The 11,835-nt window shown below is 40.4% G+C and overlaps 1 protein-coding gene across 1 annotated transcript; it reads right to left on the bottom strand.

Annotated features, from left to right (window-relative positions):
* Positions 1-2: 2 nt before the first annotated feature.
* Positions 3-4,753, bottom strand: LOC104454602 (omega-hydroxypalmitate O-feruloyl transferase). Its single transcript, XM_018877113.2, has 2 exons — positions 4,319-4,753; positions 3-863 (listed from the first exon to the last, which is right to left on the bottom strand). The coding sequence occupies exons 1-2, from the start codon at positions 4,751-4,753 to the stop codon at positions 3-5; spliced, it is 1,296 nt and encodes a 431-aa protein (XP_018732658.2).
* Positions 4,754-11,835: the final 7,082 nt, after the last annotated feature.

Here is an 11,835-nt window from a genome sequence, read left to right on the forward strand (position 1 = left end):
CATTACACCTTGACAAGTTCTTGGAAGGTTTTCATGGCTGAAATTGGCAACCCCAAGATCACCACAATGCCCTTCTTCCCTTCCCCCTCCGGCAAGAACAGGCCAAGTTCCTCCACCAGGCCACCGCTACCAAACTGTGCCGGTGCTCCCCAACCGAAGTTTGCCGCGTCGAAAGCCAGCCTCGTCCACGAACTTACTACCAGAGTGCCAACCGACAAGAGCTGAGGCTTATAGACATCCTCATAGTCAATCCTCGATCGCACGTAGTCCTCCGTCACGGACTCAATGGCATTCTTTATTTGCCCGACGGCGAAGGAGATGGGCCTTTCCACCAGGTCGCTGGCCGTGCAGAGACAGCTCACGGTGGTCACGGCATTGCCAAAGTAACCCACCGGCAACGCCATCGTCTCGAACTTCGACCTGAAGTCAACCATGATGCGAAGCTTTGTGAGTTGGCGTGGCTTCATGTTCAGTGCTTGGCTACGCGCCCGCCACACGTGGGCCGCCAAGGCAGTGAAGCTCGTGCAGCTCGTGACGTTGTCCTCAGACATGGCCATTCCCTTTAGGGTTGCAAGCTTGTGGGAGTCAAATTGGAAGGCTTGGTAGATCGTGGGTCGTTGCTTAAAGAGCATGGCCATGTCGGAGACGTCGGTGATCGAGACAAAATCCTTGTAGGTGTAATTGATCTGAGGGGGGACGCGCGATTTGAGGATCGTCCGGTCATGGAAAGGGACAACAGTGATGGGAATGCCTCTGGCGGTTTGGGCCCAGGAGTTGATGAAGGTCATGGCTCCTGCGCCGTCGGTTATGCAGTGGCTCATGGCAATCCCCAGTGTAAAACCTCCACATCTGAACCTTGTCACCTTATCGAGAAACAAAGATCAAAGAAAAAAAAATATTTACTAAGTACTGCATATACAAAAATGTAAATCAAGAGAGGAGAGATAAAAAAAAGATTCGATATCCTATAAAAATTTAAATTTATATGCATATTGTTTTATTTATTGAAGTTTGAGCTCGTGTGGGGTAAATTTCCCACTTTGATTATTGAGCTTAGTTGACATGAAATGCCTTCGAGCTTTTATGCGTCCGCGAGTCTCCATTTTCATGTCTATGTGTCCATCACTGAGTTGTTTTGATGATACTCAACTTTAATTAAATGCCCAAACTAAGTACACTAATGGTGCCATAAGTTGTGTACGGCGCTCACTTTGGTGCCAAAAGTTTCTGTTGGATCACTTAAGTGCCAAATCGGAGGAAAAACGCTCACTTTGGTGCCACCGGCGAAAGATTCCGGCCTCCGGCGAAAGATTCCGGCCAAAATGATTTTTTTTTTAAAAAAAAAAAATTGATAAGCCTTTAAATGACGTCGTTTTCGGTCCTCCTTAAGAAAACGACGTCGTTTTGCCGTCCTACGTGGATGGCTTCATGGAAACGACGCCGTTTAGCTCACATGGGGAAGAAATTAGGGTTTGGCGAGGTCGAAGCCATAGCCGTCGTCGGGGTTGGGGTCGGAGTCGGGGTCGGCTGCGGCCGCCGAGTGGCCATCATCGAGGTCGGGGTCGTGGTCGGGGTCGAAGCTACGGCCGTCGAGTGGCCATCGTCGGGGTCGAGGTCGGGGTTTGAGCCGCGGCGATCGTCGCGGTCGGGGTCGAGGTCGAGGTCGAGGTCGGAGCTACGGCCGCCGAGTGGCCATCGTCGGGGTGGTCGGGGTCGAGGTCGGAGCGCTGCCGTTGAGTGGCCATCGTCGGGGTTGGGGTCGAGGTCGGGGTCGAAGCCGTGGCCGCCGAGCGCAAGGACCGTCGAGGACGGCGACGGCCGGAGATTAGGGTTTTGAATTGGGGGAGACACCAAACGGCGTCGTTTTGGTGTTAGGATGCTGACTCGGCTCTCGACGAGCCACGTCGGCGTCAAAAATTAATAAAAAAGGTCACGTCGGATTTCCGGCCAATTTCGTCGGAGTTGGCACCAAAGTGAGCGTTTTTCAAATTTTTGGCACTTAAGTGATCCGACGGAAACTTTTGGCACCAAAGTGAGCGCCGTACACAACTTATGGCACCATTAGTGTACTTATCCCGCAATTATCGTATCTGTATGGAACGGGAGAGAGAGGAAACTCGTAATTCAATGATCTCCGACAAATTATTAGTTTGACTTGTTACCCCCAAAAGGCACAAACAAAAGGCTGTGTTTGGCAAAACTTTTAGGAAAATGTAAAGACTTTTGAGTTAAAGATGTTTTTAAAATTCAAATTGTGTTTGGTAAATTGTAATTTGAAAGTATTTTGTGAAGTATTTTTGAGCAAAATGGTGTTTGGGGGACAAAAGACTTTTGTAATAAAAAAAATTATCAAAAGAAAAATAAAAACATTTGATCGGCAAGGGCAAGCGGCCGTCGTGACCACCGGCAACCTCCGACGACCCAGGATCTGTGGCAGCGAGGTCACACGCGTTGCACGACGCCGCCTCAACCTCCCACAACCCCGGATCTGGGGTGGCGAGGTTGCGCAACGCCGCCTCGACCTCCGGCGACCTAGATCCGGGGTGTCTAGGTCACAAGAGGACCTCGTCGCAAGCGTCACGTGATGCTACCTCGACCTCCGATGACCTTGGATCTGGGGCGGCGAGGTCGCACGATGCTGCCTTGACCTTCGACGACCTAGATCCGGGCGTCAAGGTCACGGGAGGACCTCGCCGCCCCCAAATTTGGGGCAGTGAGGTCACGGGAGGATCTGGGTCGCGACGGGGTCAAGCGGCGAGGTTGCGCGACCCAGATCGGGGGCGGCAAGGTCCTCCCATGACCCTACCACCCCAAATCTAGGTCGCGGCGACCCAGACCTCGCCGCAACCCAAAAGGCGCGGCGATCGCCACCCCGCCCCCCCGAGCTTCGGTCACGCCACCCCCCGACGACGGTCATCTGGGTGACGGTCACCGGCAACTGCCTGCCCTTCACCGGCGATCGCTCGTGAAAGAAGAAGAAGAAGACGATGAATAGTAGTAGGGCAAAACCGAAAAAATGAAAAATCAACGAGGATAATTTGGGAAGAATTTTTTTTTTAAACCCTTGGCTCAAGATTCGAGAATGCTTTGAAAGCCCAAGGCGACCCCAACCTACCTTAGGCTTTCAGCCTTCACAAGGCTGACATTTTGTAAAGGGGCTTTGAATTTTTTTGCCAAACGCCCCAAAACACACTTGAATTTGCCCAAGGACCTTTAGGGTGCGTTTGGTAATGATTTTGTTCCCGAGAGTAGATTCTGATAAAAAATGATTCTTTTTTATTCTGTTCCCAAGAACTGATTCTAAACATTTTAAGCCATTTGGTACCGTGCTCATTAATTCTATTCCAAATTAATTTATTTTAATTTTTAAATAATTTTTTTACTTTTTCCTTTTTTTCTTTTCTTTGTTCCTTTTTCTCATATTCTTCTTCTTCTTCTTCTTCTTCTTCTTGTGGCCGGCGACCTCACTCACGAGCATCGTCAACCCTCGGCGAGGCTGGCCCTTGTCGGCCGAGCCTCGCCGGTAGCGACCGGCCTCGCCGAGGCCGGGTGATGGCCCTTGTCGGCCGAGCCTCACCCCAGCCAGGCCGCCTCGCCGAGGCCGGGTGAGGCCCGCCCGGCCATCGATGGGGCTGGGCGTCGCAAGGCTTGCCTCCGGCGAGCTCGCCGGACCTCGGCCTGGCCTGGTGAGCCTCCGACAAATAGCGACCGGCGGCGGCGAACGGCGGCTAGCGACGACAAATGGTGGTGGATGGCAGTCGCGAGATGGCCAAAGGGAATAAGAAGAGTTGTTGGTTTTGATTCTCAATTCTAATTCTAGAACAAGAATCAACTTTTTTTATTATTATTATTCTTGATTCCACTCTCAATCTGTTCCGGAGAACAAAAATTTTATCAAACGCAATTCTAAACCCAAACTGATTGTGGGAACAAAAAATCAAAATTTGGCCATGTTTGGATGGTTACCAAACAGGGCCTTAGAAGTCCAAAGAGCTTTGTAAAGTGGTTGCCAAACGCAGCCAAACAATCTCTATAAGGACAAGAACATAAGCCAAACATATAGAAACTAAGTTGCAATTTCTCCACAGAATGTCACTATATTTACTTAACCCATCCCATGCCGGTTGAAACACAAGGCAAATAACAATTTTAACTGGGTAACGATTGCGCCACCGTTGAGCTTGGGGTGGGTCGCCTTCTCTTTCCCAGGAGCTCAATATAATCAACCTAATTCTCGTCGGCAATAATTGATTAACGGAGAACCTATACCACAACTCTAGTCAACGTAGATGCATACAAAACCGGGATTCTTCAATACCTGAGCAGTCAGAAGGGGAACTTCTAATAAATCCATGATGGAAGGATCCGTGCAAACTAGCTTTCTTGAAATGTCCAGTTTGGGAACTCGAACGTCGCCCAACATTTTGATATCGCAGTTTGCGATGGCCTCGATGAAGGTCGCGCCCCTTTTGGTGCATGCCACAGCGAGCTTACCTTCAGGAGTAGGAGCCAACCTCCCGGTGAGCGGGTAATAATGAACCAAGACTTTGGCTAAAGCCTTTTTCAGCACGTCTCCGACGTTGTCTCCGCTTCTCTGATAGCAATATATCGCTTGCATAGTGATGGGAATAGCCTGGTCGAGGCTGGACAGGAAGTAAAATCCGTTGGGTGTGGCTGATTCCGGTTGGACCAAGACGGGTTGTGACTTCTTCACGGTCACAGCACCGCCGTTCGTTATCATGGATGCCTCCATCGTTGCAGCTCGGGAACTTCTTGGATGAAAAAAGAACTGCATGTGATGGAAGAAACTCGTGTTTGGCAGAAAAATAACAAGGAGTGCTCGCTCTATGATATACAACGGTTTGTTTGATCAAAACGTTAAAATATACGTAGGAATATCTTTCATAAAAGTACGCCTAAACCTTGAAAAGAACGAGGTCGCTTAGAAAGAAAACAAACCTTTATATCCGTCTTTAAATCCATCAATTTGGATCAGTTTACAGGAATTGGATTTCAAGGAGACAGGTTGATTCGATGCATATGCTCACAGATCAAGACAGTTAATGATTATGGTTCTTCTATCGAGACCGAACGAAGTAAGAAAAGAAAAGGAAAAAAGGAACGACGAGAGGCTCCAAAAAAGAAAAAGAAAGAGGCATCTATACCTTGGGAAGCTTCAGTTATTGAGGTACCACGAAAAATCCGCCTTCTGCATTGCACGTCCCCGAAGGTCCGACCAGCTTATATGGAGATATCTTGTGGTGTAAGATTGGAACATGTACATGAACTGGTTCGAGCAAGATAGCAGATTAACAGCAATTAAATGGATAACTTATACTTGTTGATTAGTTTAACTTATCTTAGTCGATCATGCACGCTCTGCCGGCGAAGTTTTTTATTTTGTCTTTTTTCGGTGAAGGTTTTTAAGTTGAATATTGAGCCAAAATGCAGACTGCAGACACCGTCCCAATCATCTTGTCTTCGCCATTCTAAAATGAATATCGCGCCAAATTGTAATGTCAGGATTTTTGTTAATAAGTGCCTTGGAGACTTATTAAGCAATTAAATAAGAAAAGTTTGCAGTACCGGGGATTTATTATATATCCATGCTACGTGCATCAAGTAGTTCGAAAATCGAGACGATTCTTGTTAATAAGATTCGACATACTTTATAATACTACCTTGGCGTGATATTGTGTTAGCCAGTTTCTTTGTTATTCGTGGGTGGTTGGTGACGAAGGAGCGAGCAAGGTCTAATATAGACAGTCCGATTACTGGATCCTCTGCTGAGAAGAAGTGCAAGAATTTGGCTGGCAATTGTTAAGCGGAGCTAGATAGTTTTTTTTTTTTTTTTGTCGGTCGTGCTCTATTTCTATGCTAACTGTTACTCTCAGATTTTTGCGCTCTCTCCTTACAGGGCGTGGGAGTCAAAACCCACTTCTGAAATTAAATCATCCCCACCCTAACTCCCTAAAAAGGTAGAGATTCGAATCCCCCACTTTCCCCTTCCAACATGGAATGGTGGCCACTGGGGCAAATCCCAATAGTTCAGAGCTAGGTAGTTTACAAGGTAAACAACGCATAAGATGAGGAAAAGAAAAAACGAATAATTAATTATCTCGTTTGACCATCTCGAAGCTAAAAAAATAACCATTAGAAAAGAGCAATAATTATTCACGCCAGACCTTCCCTTTGATCCTCATTTTAACTCCTGTTTAATTTTCTCGGAAAAGTACACAGATTAAAATTGCCTCGAGAGTGAAGACTTAGACGGAAGAGACGAAACGTTTTGCTCTTAACGCAAAATGATCCCATGGTTTTAGCGTACCCTTACAATTACAACATCTTACTAACGTGCTATATTCCTCTAAACCAAACCCTAGTCCCTCGGCTTTATTTATGTCAAGAACAAGTCCTGAATCCAGGGCCGAGAAGAAAACTTCCCTAATTTGAATAGATTTCCCGATTAGAGTCGGTTTCCTATTTGAGAGTTTACCTAATGTGGGTAGGTTTCCTATTTTGAATCCAATTCTCTTCAATATAAAAGTGAGTTTTCTTCACAAAGAGCATCTAAGAGGAGCTTGTGATCTTGAACTACATCTTGAATATTTGAAGCTATGGAAATCTTGTGTTAATATTTTGTGTAACTCCTTTGTGAGATTAAAAGATTATCTCGTAAAAAATTGTAGGGCTAAACATTGTGCAAATTATTAGGTGTAATTGGGTGTTGAAAAATAGTAAGAGTATTTGAGTGTCTCAAGTATTGTTGTAATATTTATTGTATCGCTTAATCTATATTAAACTTTTATGTTGATTTCCAAAAACCTATGTCATACAAATCGAACCACATAAATTTGATTTCCAATTTATTTCATTATTGATCGCTTGTTTTCTGCAAGAATTAGTATCAAAGCTAGAGTTGGCTACGTTAAAGTGAATCGGTTGCGATGGAAGAATGAAAAGATAAAATCGATAGATTTGATGAGAAGGATTTGGCTTTCTAAAAGATGTAGATTGAGAATTTTATGTACTAAAAGAATCTACATGTACCCCTATCCCCTAGAGTCTATGAAGCAAGTTGATTCAAATTTACCAGATAGACAGATGATAGGTGTAATTCGGCTAAGATCAACATAGTCATTTGTCTTGTGCAAAGTGGTCACTCTAAACCAGCCACATTTGTTGAAAAAAAAAAAAAAAATTATCATTAAAAGGATGGACAGAGTTTGGTTTAATTACCTGCTATTATTGAGTCGATTCCGTTTGCAAAACTTGTTCGTAAAATTCTAAACGCAAGTGCACGTATCGAGCAAGTAATATAATGATGAGATAAAGTATTGTCCCACGGAGATCGATGATTAATAAACTAATTAAATACTAAAATAGATTAATTCTAAAATTTATCTAACAGATCAAAATATAATTAAGAATAAATTAAAAACGAAACTTGAAGACTTTGAAGACTAAATGCAGTAAAATCAATCAGATAAATATGTTAGAGCATCCGATTTCACTATAACCACTAGATATGAATTTCAGATTGTTGTGAATACAAGAACGATATTAAACATGTGATAGCGGAAATATTTACTATCCTATCTCTAGGTATAGCAAACCTACTCAGCTTATTAATCCACTATATCTCTATGTGAATTAAAATAAACATGAGTGCATTAAAAACTATGAATATTCCCGGTTTACAATGAGTCTTTTGGATCACATTATCACCGAAAGCTACACAAATAACGCAGTATATTTCTATCTACGTTTAATTCATGGTTATATATTATAATGAGCAATTGTATATTATCACCTCTCAATCTCAAACATGCACATCAGATCATTCAAGTGGTAGCCAGTCACTCAAAAACATTAAACGCAATAATATATAACTCACATGAATGAAATCAATTGTAGAACATAAAAATCATGAAATTCACATCATCATGGTTATGCTACATCGTAGCTCTAATAAAAGAAAATTAGAACATAGTAGAAAGAAAAATATAAATATAAATCAAACCCAGCATCTTGAATCAAAGAACAAAAATTCTGTCACAACTTTTGTCTTCTCTTCAAAATACTTGAAAAACTCTCAGAACAATGGAATTTGTCTTCTCTTCAAAATACTTGAAAAACTCTCAGAACAATGGAAAACGATCTAACTCTCCCCCCTCTCTCTCCTAGCTGTCTCTCTTTGTCTCTATTTATAGGATATATCCAAGATATCTAACTCTCAACGCTTGCAGATAATATTAGGGAACAAAATCAAGAATTTCTGATTTGATATCCATCTTCCACTTTGCTTTTATTTGAATTCGATAATTACCATTCTTTTCCTTATCCTCTTCATATCTCATTATTCTGCATAAACAATTAAAATTCAAATAATTAGAAGGAAATCCAAATATTTTCTCACAGATAATGCATTAATTATTGCCTAAAATAGGTAAAATAACCCTATTTTTATAGAGTTATCAAACATTTTGAAATCGAATCAATTCGGATTGATTTATTTGTCATACTGAATTGTTTTCCCTCCGGGCCATCGATGGGGTTAATGATCTTACGTAGTAATGAACCTATGACACCTCACTTCAAAAAATAAGTTAGTACTCTTCCCTAGCCACCGGTTTCAATGAAACTTATGGCTCGAAAGCCGGTATCGACCTTAGGAATGGTGAAGATGAAAGCCAGGCCGACTGGCCGCTTGAACAGGGCCCAACTTTTAATCAACCTTTTGCCTAGAAAGAAAGTAACAGTTAAAAAATAGTTGAAATCGCCTATTCACTTTACAAAACAAATGGGTTAAAAAATTAAAAAAGAAGAAGAAATAACCGCTGATCAGTCGTTTACATATAAATCTAAGTATGCGACGAGCAAGATATCTTCAAATAAGGAAAGATTGATGTAGTTAAACATTCAACACCCCTGATAATAAGTTGTATTGTCTATATCCATAGCGAGTGAGGTGTGTCCTTAAGAGTGATTTAAATGATCGGTATTCCACTCGCAATACACGTCTTGTCAGGATCATTAAATTTCCTCTTTACTTGAAAATCCAATAAACTTAGAATGTTGATTATTGATTAGAATGTTAATAATGGGAGTGATGATGCTAATAGTTCGTATACAGTCATATGTTGCGAGAGAAGGTTTGGGGGGGGAGCGAAGAGGGCACGGGTAATGGAATCGCGAGTGTAAGATTGATGAATCGAATCATAGCCTGATAGAATATTTTCCACATCTTGGCAGTGTTTTTTTTTTTTTTTTTTCCTAATAATTAGGAGACACAACTATAGAAGCCGCTACCTAAGGTCGAAGAAATACTTTTGACTAGTACATTTGGCCCTAACATAGAGTAACTCGCATAAAGTTAGATGGTTTGAATAATTAACCTCTAAATCCCGAGTTAGAAATTCCCTGACAATTAGCTGTGTCTACTTAGGGGCTTGTTGAACGTGCCTTCATCGACTGAGAGCACGGCTATTATTGGTTCTTTTATTGAGAATTTTTTTTATTAAACTTTTCACAAACTTTGGAGCACTTACACTCAGAAATCTTTGAAGAGATTTCAATAGAGACGTGTACAGTTGCAAATAGTTCCTTATAAATTATTAAATTAGAATAAAACAAGAAGTAAATGTCACAAATAGAAACAAAAAGATAAACAATCTCAAAACTTGAGTTGTTTGGTAGGGAAGATCAGGTGTACGTAAAGAGATATTTGAATTATTATATCAATTTTTTGATCAAGATGCACGTCTTATCATGATCATTGAATTTCCTTTCACTTGAAAATAAAATAAAATTGGGACCTTAAGTATCAATTCGAATGTTAATTACAGGAGTAATGATACACCATTGCATGTTGCTAGAGAGAGAAGGGGAGGAGGGGGCATTGGTAATGGAATTGCAAGGGTTTGAATATCACAAGTTTGAAATCAATCCATGATAGACCCTTCTTTCATGCTTTGGCAAGGATTGCTAAACTATTGTTGAGAGAGAGGGGGGGATGGGGGAGATTAGGAGAAATAATTGTAGAAACTATTATGTGAATGTCAAAGAAATATCCAATAAATTTTATAAATCAATTAAATTTAAAATTTTAGCTTGTATATGTGACCCTTACATAAAGCAACTCGCATCTAATTTAATAGTTTAAATAGGAAATCTATAAATTTCATGAAAACTCAATTAGTCATGCCAACTTTAGGGGCTTGTTGAACTTGTCTTCATTGACTAGGGCCACAGGCCTTAGTGGTTCTTTTTATGAGGAATGAATTCGTTTTTTAAAAAAAGAAAACCTTTCCATCGATCCCAAAGAACTCACACTTAAAAATCTTTTAAGAGATTTCAATAGAGACACGTAGAGTTAGTTGCAAGTAGTTTCTTATAAATTATTAATTTTGAGTTACACAACAAGTAAATGTCATAAAAAATAAGGAGATAAATAAATAAACAATTCATAGTTTAAATTATTGGGCGGAAAGAACTCACATATACATTACAAGATATTAGATATATATATATATACAATCAATCATTTGTTTCTGATACACATATTGTCGTGATTGTTAAATTTCCTTTCACTTGAAACTTGACTAAAATTAGGATGTTGATTATCGATTTAAACGTCAATAACATAAGTAAAGATACTAATAATTCGCACACGTTGCATGTTATTAGAGGGGGAGGACACTGGTATTGGAATCGTAAGGATTCGAATATCACAAGTCTAAGATCAATAAAGCGCACCGTGGCATAATACCTTTTTCATGCTTTAGTCCAAGAAGGGGACATCGGGGTGGGGGGGTCGGGGGACGAATTTCTTTTTAAAATAATTATGAGACATGGTTATAGAAGCTATTACGTGTAGGTCAAAGAAACACCTAATAAATCTCATGAATTGATTAAATTTAAATTTTTGGCTTGTAAATGGGACTCTTACATAAAGCAGCTTGTATTCAATTTAATAGTTTAAAGTTTAAATAGGTAATCTATAATTCTTCAATTGAAAATTCCATGACAACTCAATTGGCTGTTGAACATGTCTTCATTGACTAGGACCACAGGCCTTAGTAGTTCCTTTTATTAGGAATGAATTTATGTTTTCTTTTTCTTTTAACTTCCCCTAGATGTTGAGGCACTCATACTTAAAATCTTTTGAAAGATTTCAGAATAGACACACAGTTAGTTGTGAATAGTTTCTTACAGATTATTAATTTTGAGTTACACAACAAGTAAATCTCAGAAATAAACAAACAAGGATACATAAAGAAAAAATATAGCTTAAATTATTAGGCAAAAAGAAATCACATGTGTATTAGAAGATATTTGACATATACATAATCAATCATTTGGTTCTAATACACATCTTATCACGGACGTCAAATTTCCTTTCAAGATACTAATAATTCATACATGTTGCACATTCACAGAGAGAAAGAGAGAGAGATGGACACTACGTAATGGAATCACAAGGATTTGAATATCACAAGCCCGAGGTCATTAAAGCGCACCGTAGCATGATACACATTTCGTGCTTTTGTCCAACAAGGGGACATTAGGGGGGACGATTTTCTATCTAAAATAATTAGGAGACATGATTATAGAAGTCATTATGTGAATGTTAAAGAAATACCCAATAAATTTCATAAATCAATTAAATATAAACTTTTAACTTGTAAAAGCGACTCTTACCTAACGTAGCTCGCATCTAATTTGATTGTTTAAACGGATAATCTATAATTCTTGAATTGAAAATTTCATGACAAATCAATAGCTATGCCAACTTTAGGCGCTTGTTGAACATGTTTTCATTGACTAGGACTA

The sequence above is a fragment of the Eucalyptus grandis genome, chromosome 1 (assembly GCF_016545825.1).
Source record: "Eucalyptus grandis isolate ANBG69807.140 chromosome 1, ASM1654582v1, whole genome shotgun sequence".
NCBI classification, from domain to species: Eukaryota; Viridiplantae; Streptophyta; class Magnoliopsida; order Myrtales; family Myrtaceae; genus Eucalyptus; species Eucalyptus grandis.

Coding starts and splice junctions, on each gene's coding strand:
- LOC104454602 (XM_018877113.2), bottom strand. CDS start 4,753: ATGGAGGCATCCATGATAACGAACGGCGGTGCTGTGACCGTGAAGAAG. Junction 864..4,318: donor TTCCCCTTCTGACTGCTCAG/GTATTGAAGAAT, acceptor TTTCTCGATAAG/GTGACAAGGTTCAGATGTGG.